The sequence below is a fragment of the Hippocampus zosterae genome, chromosome 9, assembly GCF_025434085.1.
Source record: "Hippocampus zosterae strain Florida chromosome 9, ASM2543408v3, whole genome shotgun sequence".
NCBI lineage: Eukaryota > Metazoa > Chordata > Actinopteri > Syngnathiformes > Syngnathidae > Hippocampus > Hippocampus zosterae.
In genome coordinates, this window is record NC_067459.1 from 10,330,098 (window position 1) to 10,350,359 (window position 20,262).

General features: G+C 41.5%; 1 protein-coding gene and 1 long non-coding RNA gene across 2 annotated transcripts in view; one reads left to right on the plus strand and one right to left on the minus strand.

Moving 5' to 3' along the window:
* The window catches only part of LOC127607501 (uncharacterized), a 4,533-nt gene extending 806 nt beyond the window's left edge, over positions 1–3,727 (plus strand). The window contains exon 2 of the long non-coding RNA XR_007964086.1: positions 2,994–3,727. This is a non-coding gene — a long non-coding RNA (uncharacterized LOC127607501). The remainder of the gene's footprint in view (positions 1–2,993) is intronic.
* Positions 100–18,420, minus strand: camkva (CaM kinase-like vesicle-associated a). The gene is made up of 11 exons (XM_052075853.1): positions 18,035–18,420; positions 9,021–9,147; positions 8,812–8,943; positions 7,419–7,493; positions 7,210–7,348; positions 6,999–7,119; positions 6,849–6,924; positions 5,556–5,692; positions 5,412–5,490; positions 3,996–4,083; positions 100–3,262 (listed from the first exon to the last, which is right to left on the minus strand). The coding sequence occupies exons 2-11, from the start codon at positions 9,113–9,115 to the stop codon at positions 2,990–2,992; spliced, it is 1,215 nt and encodes a 404-aa protein (XP_051931813.1). The 5' UTR covers positions 9,116–9,147; positions 18,035–18,420; the 3' UTR covers positions 100–2,989.
* Between the last annotated feature and the right edge of the window lie 1,842 nt (positions 18,421–20,262).

Here is a 20,262-nt window from a genome sequence, read left to right on the forward strand (position 1 = left end):
CTCAAAAGTCTTGTAACACTATTTGTCTATCTATCCATCCATGCATGCATCCAAATGCTCAACTAGAGAAAATGTGAGTGAATTGAACATGCCAACCAGACAAGTATTGCTAATTTTATTCTTTCATAAGCGTTGTGTAGCAAGTTGCTAACTCGGCTAAATGTCGCTTAGTACACACAAAAAACATCAACATAATGCAGATAATACAGATACAGCGTCTGGAATGAATAAACGGCACTTAACTACGATCAATAACACATCAGCAAAACGGCTAAAGCAATACTTCACATAAAATCTTAATTTCAAACAAGTGTACATTGGTGCAAAGAAGAATTAGGGGCACACACACGAAAGAAAAGAATAATGAGTAGACTACAATAGTCTTAATCTTGCGAGAATTCAGTTGACTTTTTTCGGAGGGAAAGAAGTTGTATATTTTCGAGATTAATGTTCTAAGGGTGGCGCGTCTGCCTCACAGTGCAGAGGTGCAGGCAGGGTTCGATTCCTGCTCTGGCCTTCCTGTGTGGAGTTTGCATGTTCTCCCCAGGCCTGCATGGGTTTTCTCCAGGTACTCCGGTTTCTTCCCACATTCCAAAAACGTGCGTGGCAGGTTAATGGAACACTCTAAATTGTCCCTAGGTGTGATTGTGAGCGCGCATGGTTGTTCGTCTATGTGTGCCCTGCGATTGGCTGGCAACCAGTTCGGTGTACTCCGGTGTACACCGCCAACTCCCCACAGTTGTCGGGGATAAACACCGGTATGCCCGCGACCCTTGTTAGGATAAACGGATTAGAAAATGGATGTTGGAGTATGTAATTCACTCTTCGTAAGTATGTTACGAAGAGTGAAGTTGTATATTTTCGATATTTAAGTCGTAATATTAGGACAATAAAGTCATGTACAGTATGTTTATTTTTAAAAGTCATCTAATTCATAGACTAACATAGGATAATCAAATTGTATATTTAGAGAAATAAAGTCTGATAGTTTTGAGATTAAAAAAAAGTTTTTTAGATTAAAGTTGCAATGTAAGTCTGAATATTACAAAAGTAGTTGTAATTCTTGGTGAAAAAAAGCAAAGAAAAGATAACTGTGGACAATAATCATTTAATAAAATTGCAATCTGATGTTGATCTGCCAAAATACTGTATTCATTTTATTTTCATGGGAATATGACATTATTAAAACAATCCAATTAAAAAATATTCTACTTTAATGATTACTGAAGTTAAAAATATGCAACTGCCAAAAATATCTTATTTCCCCCTTCAAAAATAGTAATTTTTAGATGAAAAAATAGTACTATTTTCTTGTAAAATTACAACCTTAATGTTAAAAAAAAGTAAAACTTTTTCCCTCTAGAATATATGACTTATTTTTCAAAAATGTAAGACTACTCATGTAAAATTATGACTTCAGTCTCAGGAAAATTACAATTGATCAAACTGCATGATTTTTAATTTTTTTTAAATCTACATTATTCACGTAAGATTAAGACATTCATTTATGGTGTAATATTTTTTTCTTCTCAAGTTGACCTCAATAACATTGGTAAAAAGGAGGGAATACAATATTTATTTGTAAACCGGCCCAAGTGACTCTAAAAAAGAAGAGTAAGTGCAGCAGCTAAAAACATTTCAAAGAAATAATAAATAGGTCATTTTAATTGAGCTGTTTCTTTTGAAACATTTCATTACTGCAAAGAATATTAAGGCACTTTCACAAAAAGGGGGAAAGAAGCATTCTTGCTGTCATTTGACTGTGATTAAAAGTTTTTTGAGTGTGAAAGTTATGAAATATCTCAGACACAAGTGACTAGGGGAATGTCAATTTGACATGCGTAATTGCGGTGGAAATTGAATTTACTCTCTTACTATTGTTATTCTACTAATTGTATTTAACAACACATATTTATCCCGTTTTCCAGCCTTGAGACCTAGGTAGCCAGATAGGCAGGTGTCTGATTGTTATTCCACTACATAGCTTTTGAGAAGGATCATTTTGAGTGAGAAAAATAAAAAGACGAGAACATTTAAACCCTCCTGTTATGTTGTTGTAAACGAAGAGTAACTCAGCAGAGTGAATGCCATGCCTTCAGATGGCAATGATTGTTTTAACTTGCATCAATTTCATCAAATAACATAATTTACGCCCCCCCATTCCTCCCCCCTCCCACTTTCCAGGGACTTCAATAATGTTTCTGTGTCACTTTGACCTGCAGCATGTTCAATTATCCAAAAATGATCAAACAAAATACAATCAATATTGTTTAGAACTAATCACTGACTCAACCTCCTATTAAGTGAAATGAACCATTCCGAGCTGCACTCTATGATGATTACATTTAGGTCAGCAAAATTTGCACATAGGAAAGACTACTCAGCGTGTTTTTTTTTTTTTTTTTGTGTCTTTGTTTTTAAATACAGTAGTTCAAGTTGGCCCAAAATTTAACAGGAGGGTTAAGAAATATATGACAAATTCTAACAATCTTACTATTGTCTGCATTAGGTTTCTTACATATTCATTTAGATAAGGTGTTTTGATTTCTAAAAATAAAATCTCCTCGGCATGAATTCTGATCTGAAGTTTACCGCTAGCCATTGGATTGAAACAAATACACACTACTTACATATACATACAGTCTGTTGATTACCAAACATGAAATTGATTTCACTAAATGACACTTCACATTTGTACAGTTAGTCAAAAGAGAAAAGGGGGCACAAAAGTGAAGCTACTTGGGACTACATGTATATATATTTTTTAAAGGGACCTGCACACAAAGTAACAAGAGAGTTGCAAATACTACAGAACAATCAGTACAGAAGGCAAAATTGATGAAATGCATTACAGGAGAAATCAGGGGATAGTTGGACAACATAAACACCACAAGGTTATGCCAACCATCGTGACTGTACTGCTAATTTGCTTGTTAGTGATCATGAATCTTCTTTGTGTACGTTAATTCCCGCTCCTTCTTTTTTTTTTTTAGAGAACATCACCATTGCACCGTTCCTCCGGCTTCTCCTCCGCTGTGGCTGTGCTCAGCTGAGGCTCCATGGGCGTGGCGGGAGTCTGTGTGTCGGGAGCGTTTGCACTAAGAGCTGCCTTTAGGCTGGCGGCAAGGCCAAGGCCACCGCCTGCTGCTACCGGAGCGGCAGCAGTGCCTGAGGGTGCTCCGGCATCGGTTCCGGAAACTCCGGAATCCCCCTGCTCGGATGCCCGGAGCCTCTTCATGAGAGTGGTAACTCTGACAGCTTTCTGTGAGTAACCAAACACATGGAGATGGATGTCGAAATCAGTGTATCTCTGTCTTCATTGAACCAAAGTACATATTTTACATTGGAAATTTTTCATGGCACACCACCAAACAAAAATGTCCCCAAAAATATATTCAACAAATACTGTCAGAAACACCTATATTTACAACCTCAATCTAATATTTGTTCCATCAAATTGTACGAATGCATTCCCGAAGCTCTTTTCTCTTTATTTTGTCATGTTTCTCTCGGCTGCAGTGCTTGGAACATGTGGATGTTGCATTGTTCAATTACATTTCAGCCTCTATGTGGTGCTGGAATTTTATCTGCTGGAATCATTCGTGCTAGCCTTTTATTTTCAAGTGCATTACTTTCTTCAGCCCAAGGATGTAAATTTCATTTTCCATTCTTTCCTTTGCTTTTCTTTGACTCTTAACTTAAAAATAAATTTGACTGGAACTGCTTCCTCAACGTCCATCATGAATTGTAATTACAGAATACTGTATATCTGTGCACATTTACATGACAAGACAAATCAATGACACTTTTCAACTTCATAATGTAGGGTTGTAGATAGACTAAATAACTTTCTGAATTAAAAGGCACAGTATTGAATTGTTTTGAATATTTTCCCACTGCCATGTTAATATGAGTTTTAAAAAACTTGAAGAATACTCTTCTTGTACATTCAGAACAGAAATCCACCAACAGCCCTAAAATATAACAATTTATACCTTCCATTTGGCTTTGGCAAAGTTCTTTTCTATTTGCGCACAAACGCCATCTTTGATGTTCTTATCTGAAGCAGCATTCCCAGAAATCCTGTGCAAAGACAACACACTTCAAGCGGAGTACACACAAATATGGAACACATGAAAATCGGGGCGATAATGTGATCCAAAGGTGCGGGTTGTGTTAAGGGAAATTTTCATCCATAGATGATAAATCTGTTCAAATATTTACTTCTCTAGGACATAGTGGTACTTACCTGCGACAGTTAATGCCGTGTACTAAGTGTGTTTTTGGTGTGGGATTCATGTAGAAGTAATTACTTTTCTTAGCCAAAGAACTTGGTTTGAAAATATTTCTTAACCATAATAACAAAAGAGGAATTGTATGTGGCGGCCCGGTTGTCCAGTGGTTAGCGTGTAGACTTCACAGTGCAGGGGTACCGGGTTCAATTCCAGCTCTGGCTTCCCTGTGTGCAGTTTGCATGTTCTCCCCATGCCTGCGTGGGTTTTTTTCGGGTACTCCGGATTCCTCCCACATTCCAAAAACATGCATGGCGGGCTGATTGTACACTCGAAATTGTTGTGTGCGTAAGTGTGAGTGTGAGCGCGGATGGTTGTTTGTCTCTGTGTGTCCTGCGATTGGTTGGCAACCGGTTCAGGGTGTCCCCCGCCTACTGCTCGAAGACAGCTGGGATAGGCTTCAGCACCCCCCGCGACTCTTGTGAGCATAAAGCGAATAGGAAATTGAATGAATGAATGAATTGTATGTATCACGACGTAGAAATTTTGAATGGCCACTCAGATTGATCAAACATCCCCTGTGCTGTTCATAAAAGCATTGCGTGTTCATTTCTCATTTTCAACCCTTTCATGCACTCTGTAACCTGATAACATGATAAGCCGTCCACTGAAGTAACCGCTGTCCCTGAAAGAGTTGAATAAAATTTTATTATTATTATTATTATATTATATTATTATATATTATTAATTATTTTATTGATCTTGTACCGGCGGCCCGGTAGTCCAGTGGTTAGCACGTCGGCTTCACAGTGCAGAGGTACCGGGTTCGATTCCAGCTCCGGCCTCCCTGTGTGGAGTTTGCATGTTCTCCCTTGGCCTGCGTGGGTTTTCTCCGGGTGCTCCGGTTTCCTCCCACATTCCAAAAACATGCATGGCAGGCTGATTGAACACTCTAAATTGTCCCTAGGTGTGAGTGTGAGTGCGAATGGTTGTTCGTCTCTGTGTGCCCTGCGATTGGCTGGCAACCGATTCAGGGTGTCCCCCGCCTACTGCCCGGAGACGGCTGGGATGGGCTCCAGCACCCCCCGCGACCCTAGTGAGGATCAAGCGGTACGGAAGATGAATGAATGAATGAATGAATGAATGAATGAATGAATGAATGAATGAATGATCTTGTACCATTCATGGGCGATAGCCTCCTGTGCAGTCAGTCGCTGGTCTTGGTCCACCTCCATCAAAGATGCCACTAAAGTTTTGGCTGAAAAGACAACCAACAGTGAACTCCTGACAGCTCGACAACACAAACAGAGTGGAGTTGATTACCAGAATCGGAAATGTCATCCCAGTATGGTGAGTCAAATTCGTAGTCCCCCGACAAAATCTTGAGGAAGAGGTTTTTGTCTCGACTGTCAGGGTCATCTTCGTCGGTGTCATCGTAAAATGGAGGATTCCCGGACAAGCTATTGCATCAGCAAAAATCATAATAGTTAGGGTCAGTCACTTTTCTTAATTGACCATTGGGGGAAATTAATCAACAATTAATTGATTTATGAGAGGAGAATCACTTTCGCAATGTTTTAAACTCCGGGTGTTGCAGTGAGCAGATTAATGCTTCTCAGAAAAGAACCAGATCCTGCATACGAGCGGCTAAATTAGTTTCCTCCGCAGGATGTCCGGGCTCTCCCTTAGAGATAAGGTGAGAAGCTCGGTCATCCGGGAGGGGCTAAGAGTTGAGTCGCTTCTCCTCCACGTCAAGAGGAACCAGATGTGGCGGCTCGGGCATCTGATTAAGATGCCTCCTGGACGCCTCTCTGGTGAGGTGTTCCGGGCATATTCCATCGGCTTGAGGCCTGGGGGACGACCTAGGACACGCTGGAGAGTCTACGTCTCCCGGCTGGCCTAGCAACACCTTGGGATTGCTCGGGAATAGCTGGAAGAAGTGGCCAGTCTGGGCTTCGCTGCTGAAGCGCCTCAGGTCTGTGGACCAGTCTTTGCTAGACGTACCAAGAACTAAACTGAGGCTCAGAGGGGATCGAGCCTTTTCTGTTGCTGGTCCATCTCTCTGGAATGACCTCCCACTGAACATTCGGCAAGCCTCCTCGCTGCCCATCTTTAAAGCCCTCCTCAAAACTCACTTGTATTCTTTGGTGTTTGACTCAGCATGACTTAGATTTGCTATTGGTTTTACTGCTTGGTGCTTTCTACCGCCTTATTACTTATTACTTATTACTGATTCGTCTTACTGTTTATTGTATATGTTAAATCGCTCCATGTACAGCACTTTGTATGCAGCGATGGCTGTTTGAAAGTGCTCTATAAATACTGTTGACTTGACTTGACTTGACTTGACTTGAAGCTTTTGTCCCCGCGACCTGACCCCCGGATAAGTGGTAGAGAATGGATGGATGGATAACTGAGAATTTTTATTTTGTCTTGATGAATATGTGATTGTTAAACCACATGTAGCTTTGACTTCTTGTTTTTTACTTGGCGAGTGTCTGATTTTATGTCACATATCGCCTTTCCATGTCATACAAAGCAATTACCAGAAGAATAAACCTGACCACATTTCTTGTGACCAATTTCTTTCTCCAATCTCCGATCAGCTGTACTTACAGTATGTACATAATGACTCCTATTGCCCAGCAATCCACAGGTCTTCCATATCTCTGCCTTCCAACAACCTCAGGAGCTGAAAATAAGAAAGAAGCCCTCTTAGTTTCCCATAGTTTTGGTATGATGTTCAGCGTGTCAAACTTGACCCACCAAGATACTCCGGAGTTCCGCATGGATCCTTAATAAGTCTGTTTTCCAGTTTTGCCAGCTGGAAGTCACTGATAACGATTTTGGAATGTTTCAAGCGGTTGAAGTACACAAGGTTCTCCAGCTGTGTGAGGAGAACAAATATTTGTGAATAGACTGAGTTCATGTTATGAAGTGCCCCTACTCATCAGTGGGTGTCAGCCAAGCACCATACCTTCAGATTTCTGTGGACGATATTCAGAGAGTGCAAATATGCTACTGCCTCCAGCACCTGCCTCATCACGTTACTGGTGTCCCTCTCCGAATAGTAGCCCTGATCTAAAATCCAGTCAAATACCTCCCTGCCTGTTGCTCTGCAGATTAGAAACGTAATGATGAAAGGGCACGTTGCAGCGGTTACGCAAGGTCAACATAAATACTTACAGTTCCAGAAAAATAAAGTATTCCTTCTTTGTTTCAAAAGCGTCAACCAGCTGGAGAATATTATGATGTTTTATCCTGTGAAGGGGAAAAGTGGAATAAAAGAAGTGAGTGATATGATGACTTTCTCCTTTATATTTCATGCATATGCGGTACTTATCACATTTACTTGCTTTCAGTGATTTCGAAATGTGGAATGTTATTATTTAGGTCATTAATAATAATTCCTGTTGAATGCAGTACGCTTTTACTTATTCATAGTTCATACTATATGTTCATGTTGCCTAGCTTTTTGTACTTTTATGTACCGGTACCTATATTTTGTAATATGAAGAGTATTTCTCCTCTGGATGTATGTATTTCATTATATTGAATCTTTTGGCCATTTCATCTTTGTTCTTATTTTAAAAGGTTAAAAAAATAATCTATATTTAGCAAAATATGCTGAAAAGAAATTATTTCATTGCTATCACTTTTTCAGCTGTATTGACCAGCCCCGTTTTTTCAACTTCTTAGTTTAATAAAAATCTGATGTGTCAAAAGTATTCGTGTTATCAGTTACTTGGTATATCGGTATCGGTCAGCACTCAAGAGTTGAGTACTCGTACTGGTGTTGTTAAGTAAAAAAGTGGTATTGAATATGCCTAATCATAAACCACAATACGCAACTGTAGAAGGGAAAAGCATGGCATCATGTAACATGTTTTAAAGGACTAGAACAGAATGGCTTTATTGTACAGGGAAAATAACAATGGATGTTCTTTTTAACTCTCACAAAATTGTATCCAGGCTACCGACTCGCCGACTAGCACGTCCGCCTCACAGTTCTAAGGTTTCTTCCTGTACTGTGGCTTCCTCCCACATTCCATATCCATGCATATTAGGTTAAGACTCTTAAGTTGTCAAAAGGCGTCAATGTCAATGTGAATAGATGCTTATGTGACCCTGCGCTCGTTCCAGCGTTTGACCCTAGTGAGGACAAATAATATAGAAAGTGAACAATCCTGTAATTGATGGATAACTGGCTCTCATTCCTGAAGGTTGTGACAGGTAGGACGTACAGTACAACAGTTATCCAACAGTTATTCTTGGGAAAATGTCTTCATTTTTAGATCATTTTGCCCACTTGGGGGCAGTAGAAGCATTTTAAGCACAATTATTTTGTCACACCGTATGTGACCTTACTTTTGCTTTATGCGAAGTAGAGTCATTGTTTCACACTCCAACTGTCACTTAGCAACACTGAGGAAAAATGTGTATTTAACAAAAGGCGCTACTCAGTGGAGAGAGACTTCGGGTTAATGACCTCAACAAAGTATTGTATAAAATCTCAGTGGAGTCAGCCACTGTTTGGAAAAAGGGCCGAATGTGATCCTTGTCGCTAAGCTCCACTTACATCTTGAGGATCATGATTTCATTCTTGGCCGCTTTCCTCACGTTCCTGCCGTCCTTTTTGTTGAACTTTTTGCAGGTGTACATTTTCAGTGTGTTCCTATCCTTAGCTCGGAACATCTCGCAAAACTCCTCTCTGTAAAAGAAAAAAAGGAGTTCCTATTATTTTTTGGAGCAACATTCTCCATTAATATCCTTATCGGCCTGACTTACGACTTAACCACTTGTCCCAGATCATACTTGTCGGTGACTTCAGCGGGATTGTTGTAATCCTTCTTCTCCCCGAGCGTCAGACAACCAAATGGCATGGCAGCTCCTGCCCTAGCCAGGGAATCTCTTGCTGAACATAAAAACAAGAACAAGGAAAATGGAAGGGGCAAGCAGCGACGAAGGGTCCCTCGCATCTTCTTGATGGTTAATTGGACCATCAAAAAGATCATCAAATTTCGGCGCTATTCTCCACTAACACTCGGTAGTGGAGAATGGGGGAAAAAAAAGCATCAACCATCTGAATAATATACCTGCTCCAATTATAGAGCTGTGTCGGTTTTCTCTGGGTACTCTGTTTTCCTCCCACATTCCAAAAACATGCATGGCAGGCTGATTGAACACTCTTAATTGTCCCGAGGTGTGAGTGTGACCGCGGATGGTTGTTCGTCTATGTCTATGCCCTGCGATTGGCTGGCAACTGGTTCAGCATGTCCCCCGCCTACTGCCCGAAGACAGCGGGGATCGGCTCCAGCACCCCCTGCGACTCTTGTGAGGATAAAGCGGTTCAGAAAATGGATGGATGGATGGAATTACAGAGATTTTGAAGAATTGCCTGGTAAGACTTGATCTCAGCCCTGGAATATGCCCAAAATGCCTGCTTCAAACCAAAACTACAGAGTTCTTCTTCAGTTTCAGGCATGGATCCTTGAAATATTTTGTGAGTCATTTTACGATAGACAAGTCCGCCTAATTTTGTGTTGATCGATGAAACTGGTGTAAGGAGTGTCTTCCTCTGAAATGTTTGGAAACGGCAAGAACGCTACTCAGTGAGTTTTGAGGAACACGTTCCAGACTCGTCGCTGATGTAGTGGTACACTTGCCTGACTTGCGTGCGAGCAGTGTGGGATCGGTTTCCCACTCAGTGATGGTGTGTATGTGGGTGTGAATAGTTTTGACCTTTGTTTTTTTGCATTTAGCATAGAGTGTAGCTGAATGGCAGCTCATTCTTGCGACAAAGCATTTTAAATAGGAGATGGCCACGCTCAAGACCAGCAGTGGCGACGGTACCTATGCACACCTTGGCCACATATATGACAACAAAAAAAGATAGTGTTCAGTTTTTAAACGATATTACCAGAGATGCGTTGATTAAACAATGCGTGTGTACCCAATATTGTATCCGTCAAGTGTACGGCATTAAAAACTAATTGTGGGTCCATGTTTTACTCCGCTCTCAGAAAACAATCCAGTCCACCACGCCAATCTAAATATTGTATGCTTTTATGGTAAACGGGCGCTTTCTTGGCAGGCATGTCGGTAGGAACAGCAGCCAGCAGAAAAGAGTGGGAGTCAAAAGAGAAATCCGACTGCGCTCGCTGCTGTCTGGAGCCTCTGTCGAGACCCCACCAAAAAGCAAAAGATTGCTCATGGCTGTAAAAGCTCCGTCATATATTCTTTTTCTTCTGAAAATAAAGAAATAAATCAGAGGATTAAAATGCGAGAAGCTTGCTCTAATACTATTTATTGCGTACAAGCAGGTTGAAAGTCATCGGAGGGTCCGCAAGGGGGCTCATTACTGAGACTGATGTCCCTGCTGCTATGCCTTATCCTACATTTTGCAAAAGATAAGACATTTATTTTCCTCAGTATGTTTGCATTTATAATTATTGTTAATTGAAGAACTAGTGTATTAATAGAAACTCAACAACTGTGTTCCAGAGTAAAAGTGTTCGTGTTATCGTGGCAGCACTGCAGTGGACATTTGCTGTGCTCGAGGCTCAAAGCAAGGTCTCGATATCTTTCATGGTCGCCCTCATTTTGTCATAGAACATTGCAAGTATTTTCATTATTCCTTTTTATTGATCTTGAATCTTGGGTTTGGCGTTATTCGACTTGTGATATTTCGTTTGTGTGTTCTCTGTGTTCTCTTGTTCTTGCATTTGCAAGCGCTTTTTGTTTTATGCAGTGTTTTTTCCTGGCTCCTTGTCACCAGCGATTTCAGTTTGTACTTTGTCGGTGCGATTTTCTGTAATATTTTTGTTATCGCATTTCTAACTGAGCCTGCATTTCTGGAATCCAAAAGATTATTCGGTTCGTTTCAGAACCTGACAATAATATACCGTATTTCCTCAAATAAAAAGTACCGCACCTCATTTTGAAAGGGTTAGACCTGCACACATACTGACAAGAGGGTCTAATTTGAGAACTTTTCCCCCTTGCAAATGATGTCGGCAAAGGCCCGATGGTTGGATACCTCTAAAAAAATGATCCTGAGAAATTATCATGGTACTGAAGACTATGACAAATTTGGGAACCACAAGAAAAAATGAAAGTTCCATTTTCTTTTTTAAACCAAGGCATGCAGTCCATTTAGTGGGGAGAAGACAATGTAAAAAACATCCACTTTTGGATGAAAACTGTAATCAACGGAACCTAGTGTAAGTATTACATTGTTTTCACACAAGTCCCATTAGCATCAGGAACAGGACAGCGGGATGGTGTTCACTTTTGTTGCCCATCCTGAGTTCTATTTTGGCAGTAGTCTGTGGCTGCCAATGCCTCAAAGGTTGTTCATGTTTATGCAGTACCAATTAAAAGCGCACTAGGCGCACGCACATCAAGGCTGAGAATAAAGTGCTGTTGAGCATGAGCCCGGAGAAGCTGAAGGGAGTAAAGTCTCCTTGACTTCCATCGACAACCGAGACAGGTTGACGGGGCTATTTCTGTTCCACATGTATGCCCAAGTAAAGAAGTACCGGTACTCATACCCTTGCGGTGGGTATGAGTACAAAAGAGCTGCTCATAGCACGCAGCCTCCGAATTTGCCCCAAATAATGCAAGTTGTCTTTTTGTTTGTGTTTGCTTTTAGTCTGAAGGGTTGTCTGAGTCACATGCTTTCTTCTGGAAATAACACACCCAGCGCCACCATTAAGGTTTTGTGTCTACCCCCTAAATTCATCCATCTGTTTTAATTATTGTGTTTATTTTCATCATCATGTGCTCTAGTTATTAACAGTGATACTCTGTCATCCATCCATCCATTTTTTAATGCAGATTATCTTGCTTTTTTGCATTTTTGTTGAATCGCCTCAACTTTATTTTACAAAAAAACATTTGGATCCTGACATCTGACACACACACACACACACATATATATATATATATATATATATATATATATATATATATATATATATATATATATATATATATATATATATATATACACACACACACACACACACACACACACACACACACACATAATATTCATTCATTCATTCATTCATTCATTCATTCATTCATTCATTCATCTTCCTAACCGCTTGATCCTCACTAGGGTCGCGGGGGGTGCTGGAGCCTATCCCAGCTGTCTCCGGGCAGTAGGCGGGGGACAACCTGAATCGGTCGCCAGCCAATCGCAGGGCACACAGAGACGAACAACCATTCGCACTCACACTCACACCTAGCGTTCAATCAGCCTGCCGTGCATATTTTTGGAATGTGGGAGGAAACCGGAGCACCCGGAGAAAACCCACGCAGACCCGGGGAGAACATGCAAACTCCACACAGGGAGGCCGGAGCTGGAATTGAACCCGGTACCTCTGCACTGTGAAACCGACGTGCTAACCACTGGACTACCGGCCCACACATAATATTTATTATTATTATTTTTTTTAAATAGACGCCAGCTCCGTAAAACATGTCTGGATTCAGATGATTTTGTTTTGTGCAACCACTTGATGAAACAAAATTGAATAAATTGCACATACCATTTTTTCAGTGTACTTGATTTTTGGTTGCACATGATTAAAATGTTTTAAACGAACACTTATCGTGTGTTTATTTTCGGGCAAAACACAAGCAAATTACATTGCTTTACCACATTTTAAACTTGTGCAACCCAGAATTAAATAAATTCAAATTATCTCTTTTTTTTTAGTTTATCGCAGCTGACTTTGGGCAAAAAGAAGACGATTATATCCTGGACTGGTCACACATATAGAGACATACAGCACAACCATTGTGACTGCAAGATGAGTGGTAAACAAGTCTGCTTCACAGTTCTGAGGTTTGGGGTTTAATTCTCATCCCCAACCGTCCTAGGATTGAAGGTACTGATGTGTGATCGGATGATCAAGTCGTAGGTGGAGCCTGTGCAACTGAGGCCGACAAGGAGAGTGACTGAGTGGGTTTGTTTGGAGGCCCACAGCTAGTCACTGACTGAAAAAAAAAATATCAATGGCCTCATCGTTTAGTCAATGTCACCTCCAACATCATCACCTAAGCATATAAAAAAAAAGTGAATATGTTCTTCTCTTTCCAAATGGGCTCCTGCTCACTCGTGAGCCTAAATGTTAAGTGCTAGGAAAATCTCTTGAATTCAACATAATGTGCTTGCCCAATTATATGTACTGTATATAGTGATTAATCATCAGTCCCTACACTACCAGGCTACCACCAAAGGCTTTCTCACCCACCTCGCAGATAAAGGCAGTTCTCCTTGATAAAGAGGACAACAGAGAGCATGTAATGCTGACTCAAGACGTCTTTATCTGTGTCTTTTGGGGACGATCTGAATAAAGAGCTCTTCATTAATACTTCGGAATTCACTTTGCGATTGTGGAAACCCTTGAGGGGGAATGACAAAGTCGTTTCCCCAGAAGCAACCAAATTTAAGGGTGCTATTTTTGTGCTGAGAGCAAAGCGCAGTCTAACTCTACAGTCAGATCGGATGCATGTGCAGCACTCCTGCAGGCTCATCTCCATATAATCAATGCAGTTCATGTGATCAGGCGCAGTTACAAGCCAGGTGGCACGTTGAAAGAAAAAATGTTGTTATTTCGCCATGATCAGTCGGCTTCGGTGAATATTTTGCCGTTGATAAGATACTTACTACGGCACATACCTGTATATATGTAGTACAAGCACACACAGCCAAATAATGTTTAAATAAGACATACACACATAGAGCATAGTGAAATAAAAACAATGTGGGACAATATCATTGCAGTCTGTGGGACCCAGAGTTAGATACGACTCGTCCAGCTTCCATTACCAACAGAGATGGAGACAAAAAAGGAGCACCGTTGGCGAATTGGGAGAAAGAAAGTCGGAGTTACTTTTGAGTGGACTGAATTGTTTGTAACTGTTGAACTGTCAACCAAGATAGCATTTAGCAGCCACCACAACCAATGATCACCAGATTGTTTACTGATATTCAAGCTCTTTATTATTTTATTCCTTAGAAGAAGAGCCCCTCCGCCTGTCCGCCTTAAGAAATCGCAGGGCCTCTTCGAATTTTCCTTTTTGCCTTGGAGATTTCCTTTCCTATCCTATCCAATTCAGATGACCCGAAGTACTTAGAGAAGAGGATAATTCGAATTCTAGAAATGCTAAGGAAAGGTGTCAGGATGCATCTTTACTGCATCGGCTACTCTTGACAAACCTTTGAAAAAAGTATTACCCACAATTCACAACATTTAATTCAACAGGGGACCGACATTGTTGGCAGACTACGCAAAGATGCTCAAGTTTCACGCTAAAAATGTTTTTTTTAAAAAAACACTCATTAAAAAAAAGAGAAAAAAAAAGAATAATATGATTTGTCACACATGGATAAACAGGAAGGCCAAAAAATATATGTTCAAGCAAAGGAAAAGGAGGTTCAGGTCCACACATACAGAAATAAAATTATAACCATCCACTCCACCCATTATCTGAGCCAGTTATCCTCACGAGGGTGACGACCGTGCTGGAGCCTATTCCAGCTGTCTTCAGGCAGTAGGCGGGGTACAGCCTAAAATGCTTGCCAGCCAATCGCAGCGGACACAGCGACAAACAACCACGCAGACTCACTATCACACCTTGGCACAATTTGGTGTGCTGCATTAACCCACTGTGCATGTTTTTGGAATGTGGGCGGAAACCAGAACACACGGAGAAAACCAGTGTAGGCACGGGGAAAACAGGCAACCGCCACACAGGAAACCTGGATTTGAACCATCTGCATTGTGTGGTAGACATGCTATCCAGTCGAGCATCATGACGCCCCATGTGACTTTCCAAGGAGGCTCCCGGTGTAGTCACCCCCGTGAATAAACACACGCAAGACAAGTTGCTATATTTCACGTTTGGCCTGAACATAGCATACCTGTGCGTATGGGTGCTCGACTTGGTGGTGGCCCATCAGTAAAGGGGCGGAGTGAGGAGTAAATTTTGAATAAACATTAACAAGACCCTTCATTAATTACGGCAACACAATCCAAGTTGAAAGAGTTGTGTATTTTATCCCCCAATACATTTACACTCATGTGTGCAGCTTAAAAACATTTCATGATGTTGTATTGTATGGTTGCATAGCAGCACGCCAGAGAAGCGAATTTTGCCAGCGTGGCGCCTCTTCAAAGGCTTGATGATACGAGACAGATGGTCCCGCTTTGAGCCAGAAGGTGAAGAATCTGCTTCATTTACGGTAGCTTTCATTTATCATTTAAATGTCAATTGCGACAACTAACCTACCCTCTGTGAGCGTATGAGCAAGAAAAGAAGGAATCAGTTTTACCCATCAACAAAAACGCGGATGAGAAAGTGAATCGACCCTTCTGACGACCATTCATGTCCTCTTTCTGTCGTCACAGGCTCATCTGGTCTCTCTGATGTTGTTTAGTTGCCATGGTAACCGAGTGCTATAGTATGGGGCTGCGTTGCTGTCAATCCAATATCGTGCCGATCACTGCTGCTTGATGGGGCTGAAAACTGCGGCTCTCCGACGTCAGCTTTTACATAACGGCAAAACAATGAGGAAGCTTGGGAACTTTTCACTCAGTGACTGATGTCGAATGTCCATGCTGAATTTTGCGAGATCAGGCCAGCAGTCCATACACACTGTACTGTGGAAGTCTGTTTTGCCTGTGTGGTGATGCCAAATGGAGAAGCAGTAATGTAAACACAAATGAGCCACATTCAGTCACCCGTTCATCCATTTTATAGTATTTGTCCTGTAGCCCCGGTTGGGCCATGGGTGAATTAGAGCCTATCCTAGACACTGTTTGTCAAAAGAAGTGGTTTTCACCTGTGACTGGTCACCAATCAATCACAGAAAAAAAAATCCATCCAGTCATTTGTATACAGTATCATGCTTGTTAACAATTGTTGGCGGATCATGGGAGACTTTCCCACCCGACTTTTGGCGAGAGGAGCGCAGTCCACCCTGGACTGGTCACTAATCATTCACATGGCACTCCTTCTGTTTGCCATAGTGCTTATCCTCACGGTCGTGGGTGATCTGCATCTAACTGGGGAAAAATGTCGGTTACACTCCGGATTGGTTGCCAGTCAATGACAGGACACATTGACAACCCCTCAAATTCACACCTAAAGACAATTTTGAGGCTTGAACGAACCTACCATATATGCATTATTGATGGAGCAGGAAACTGGATTACTCAAAAAAACCCACACAAGCATGAGGAGAACATGAAAATTTGAGATTGGAACCCAGAAACTTAGAACCATGCGACAGATAAGCTAACCATTCGAGATGTAATGAGAACAATGATATTGCGATATTAAACTTGCCACAACATCGTTATTGTCATGTTTCGATGATAACAGCACCGCATTTCCTTCAAAAAGCATTCGTTTATGCCTACTTCAGCCAAACAGCGCATTGTTTGGGGTCCCTGAGTGAACAGGAAGACATGCAATACAATACAATTCAATACAACCCACGTTTATTGACATAGCACATTTCACATCAGCTGCAGTTGTAAAGAGCACTTTACAGAACATTGAACATAAAATAAACAATTACAAAAAAAGGGAAAACAGTAAATTAAAACACAAATTAGTGATATTGACACAGATTAGAGTAGAGTAGAAACCAGAAAACAACAGAACAGTGTTGGTCTCATGTTGAGTCGAACGCCAAACAATCAAGATGTGCCTTCAAACGAGTTTTCAAAATAGGCAGAGAGGAGGCTTACCTAACATTTAACTGACAGTCAAAGGCAAGGACTGGCAACAGAACAGGCTCAAGCCCCTCTGAACATTCACTTTGTCTTTGGCAACTTGGGAGGTGCCTCCAGGTGGAAGAGTTCAGAGAGGTAAAGTGAGGCAAGGGCATTTAAAGCTTTGAAAATGAATATAAGAATCTTAAAATGAACACTAAAATAGATTGGGAGCATGTGAAGGGAAGCCCAAATTGGGGAGATGTGCTCCCTCTTATGAGCTCCAGCTAGGAGCAATAACGACTGACAAAGCCTATTTCTTTGTCACTGCTGTTATGCAAAAATACACAACATTGTGCTTTTTTTCTTACTTTACAATATTGTACATTTGTATACAGCATTGTAAGCTATTTTATACTGCCACCCTCCCCACCATATTGTCATAATTATTGTATTATGGTGATATCATTGTTCCATCCATATTAACCACTAATGGTGCTGATCATGATGTAAGATATACCTATTTATTTCAGAATGTAAATGCTTTTTTTTTTAATTGATGTTCAATGCAGTCATGCCAAAATCCTGCCCAGCTCCCTTCAACCTGCACTGGTTCTTCTCTCTCTCTCTCTCTCTCTCTCTCTCTCTCTCTCTCTCTCTCTCTCTCTCTCTCTCTCTCTCTCTCTCTCTCTCTCTCTCTCTCTCTCTCTCTCTCTCTCTCTCTCTCTCTCTTCATCTCTCATTGTGCAGCTTCGCGGGGTGCACGATGACTTTTCGGGTGTGAAAGTATGACTAGTTATGACAATCTCGCGGAGGCACGGACACTGCGATACTGTGAACACGTTAAGCCGAGAAGCAGCTTGCCTCCGTGTGGAGTTTGGGGCAAAGTCTCGGGCGAGAAATCAAGCCCGTTGGGCGAAGTAAGTAAATGAGCCCCATTTGTACTTTTGTACAAAATGAAAAAAAATATCAATACACAAGAAGATGCACGTCTTTTATGTCAATGTTTTGAACATCTCTCATATGGCAGGGAAGAGTCGATGTGTAGAAAAGATGCCCACTTACCTTCAAGGCAGTGAATCGGTTACGTAAGAAGTATTCAATCCTCTCTCGTTTTCCTTATGTCCCGGCACGAGTCCACTTTTTTTCCACTCGACGTCGTGGGGAGCGCTCGGATTTAGCAGGCTCCTCGCAACATTTCCAACAGGTCAGCTTGCTCGCGGGAGCGCGCACGTGGAGCAGCGCGCTGTGAGGGATGGAGGAGGGAGTGTCGCGCGCGCGCAGGACGCACGACCGCCTCGTGCGTCAGAGGCGCAACGTTCGTCCTCGCTTCATCGTCATGAATGAAAACAAGTTACGAGCGGTCCTCGGTTTACGACGGAGTCGAGTTTCAGATTAGCAGCACAGTGCCGCAGTGGTCAACACGTCTGCATCTCAAGCAAGCGATTCTGTGTTCGATCTCGGCTCAGGTCCTCCTTTGTAGCCTTGTAAATCCGGCTTCTTCCCCGTTCTGAAACTATATTCCCCGTGCTTGCGTGGGCTTTCTCAGTTTGGCTTCCTCCCGCATCTCAAAACATCCATGTTGGGTTCATGGAAGACACTAAATTATTTAAAGGTGTGGATTTGACTGGTTGTTTGTCTATATCTGCTCTATGATTGAGTGGTCATAAGTCAAAGCAGAGCACCAACATCAGCGTGAAAATGTTCATTGCCCAGGGTAATTGAAATCAAATTGAGCTTCGGATTAGAAACACGGTGAAGTGGTGAGCGCCTCTGCCTCGCAGTTCAATGTCATGTCAGAAGACCCAAAAGCGGGGAGGCGGGAGAAGCAAGTTGTACTGAAAAAAATGTATTAAAAAAATACACAAGCAGGGGTACTCTGGGAGAACTAAATTAAAAGTCCTGAAAAGACCAAAACTCAAAGTAACAACTAAACACCAGGAAATAAAACCCACCATGTAAGAGAAACAAAACAGCAATAACAATGTAACGCAGACTGACGGAAACCAGGGAAATAGATGCAAGCAAACTGATGAGCTAACGAACAACTGGATAAGACAAAGAGTGGGTGGTAGCTGCTTGGTTAACACAAATGACCAGGATGACAACAACAAGTGGAAACAAAACCTACGGAGGAAGACAAAAAAAACACATGAGAAAACAAAACCAAATGTAATCTAAACAAAAGCAGAATCATGACGTTGAGAGGTTCTGGGTTGGAATCTGAGGTCAGGCCCTCTGTGTGGAGTTTTAACTCGGACTTCCTCCTATATTCGGAAACTGTATTTCATTTAATTTACCCTTGCCGATTAATATCCATCATCAAATTTGAACGGTCGCACAGCATTTCCCTAATTTTTGTAGCCGTTCTGGGTTAAAATCTCGATTTTGCATGTTCTGCCTATTCTTATGTGACGTTTCTCTTTCTACCACTTCGCAAACACCTGCACTGAAAAACAAGCCCTTTGAATTTACTTATTATAAACATGTCCATTGGGTACACATTATCAAAGTGTTCACCTATGCCATTAATATTATTTGATTATTCTTGAGGAAAAGAGTGTCAGTTTAGCACTTTTTTGGGTACAACTGATAATTAAATACCTTTTTAGTGTGCACATTAAGATCACTGAAAACGTCAATTTGTGAACATGTTCATGATTGGTGATGTAAAAAATGTTTTTGTGTTTTCAATCATCAATCTTGGGTGTACGCCTTGCTGCCCCTGCGTAAAACTCAGTCTGGATCGGGGCCAGCTCAGTCGTGACCCTAACGACGATAAGCACTGTTGAAAACCAATGAATAATAAAGATCCGCAGGGATTTTTAGGTGGTAGGCAGACACTTAAACCATGGTTTATGTAACACAAGTGTACCTGGATCTGTCCTACAATGAGTAATGTTGCTAAAAGGGCCGTATGTAATACAGGTAAACGAGCATAGGAAGAGAAGTGGAGCAGCTTTAACCTGCTCCCCACCCATCTGCAAATCCACCTACTCTCCATTTTCTGGCTGCTGGTGCATTTATGGCTCTCTAGGACCACACTTGTTCATCTATATAACAAGTTCACGATGGATACCCTCATGCCAGCCTTGATTTTATAGAAGGTTTTGTTTAAAATCTTTCACGTGGCGGGTAGGAGTCAATCACGGTGTCGGCTGCCAAATCTATCTTCTTTTGAAGTATTTTAGGAAGAAAGCACACCAACAAGAGATCTAAAACACTTTAGCACAAAAAAAATCAGGACTGCTAGATTGTGTGTTGTTTGGGATAAATAGCTTCGGTGAGCTCCA

Excerpts from the sequence above, each read along its gene's own strand:
- camkva (XM_052075853.1), bottom strand. The coding sequence starts at position 9,115 with ATGCCATTTGGTTGTCTGACGCTCGGGGAGAAGAAGGATTACAACAAT. Across the intron at positions 6,925-6,998 it reads CGGAACTCCGGAGTATCTTG|CTCCTGAGGTTGTTGGAAGG; the intron begins GTGGGTCAAGTT and ends TCTTATTTTCAG. Across the intron at positions 5,491-5,555 it reads GGATGACATTTCCGATTCTG|CCAAAACTTTAGTGGCATCT; the intron begins GTAATCAACTCC and ends TTGTCTTTTCAG.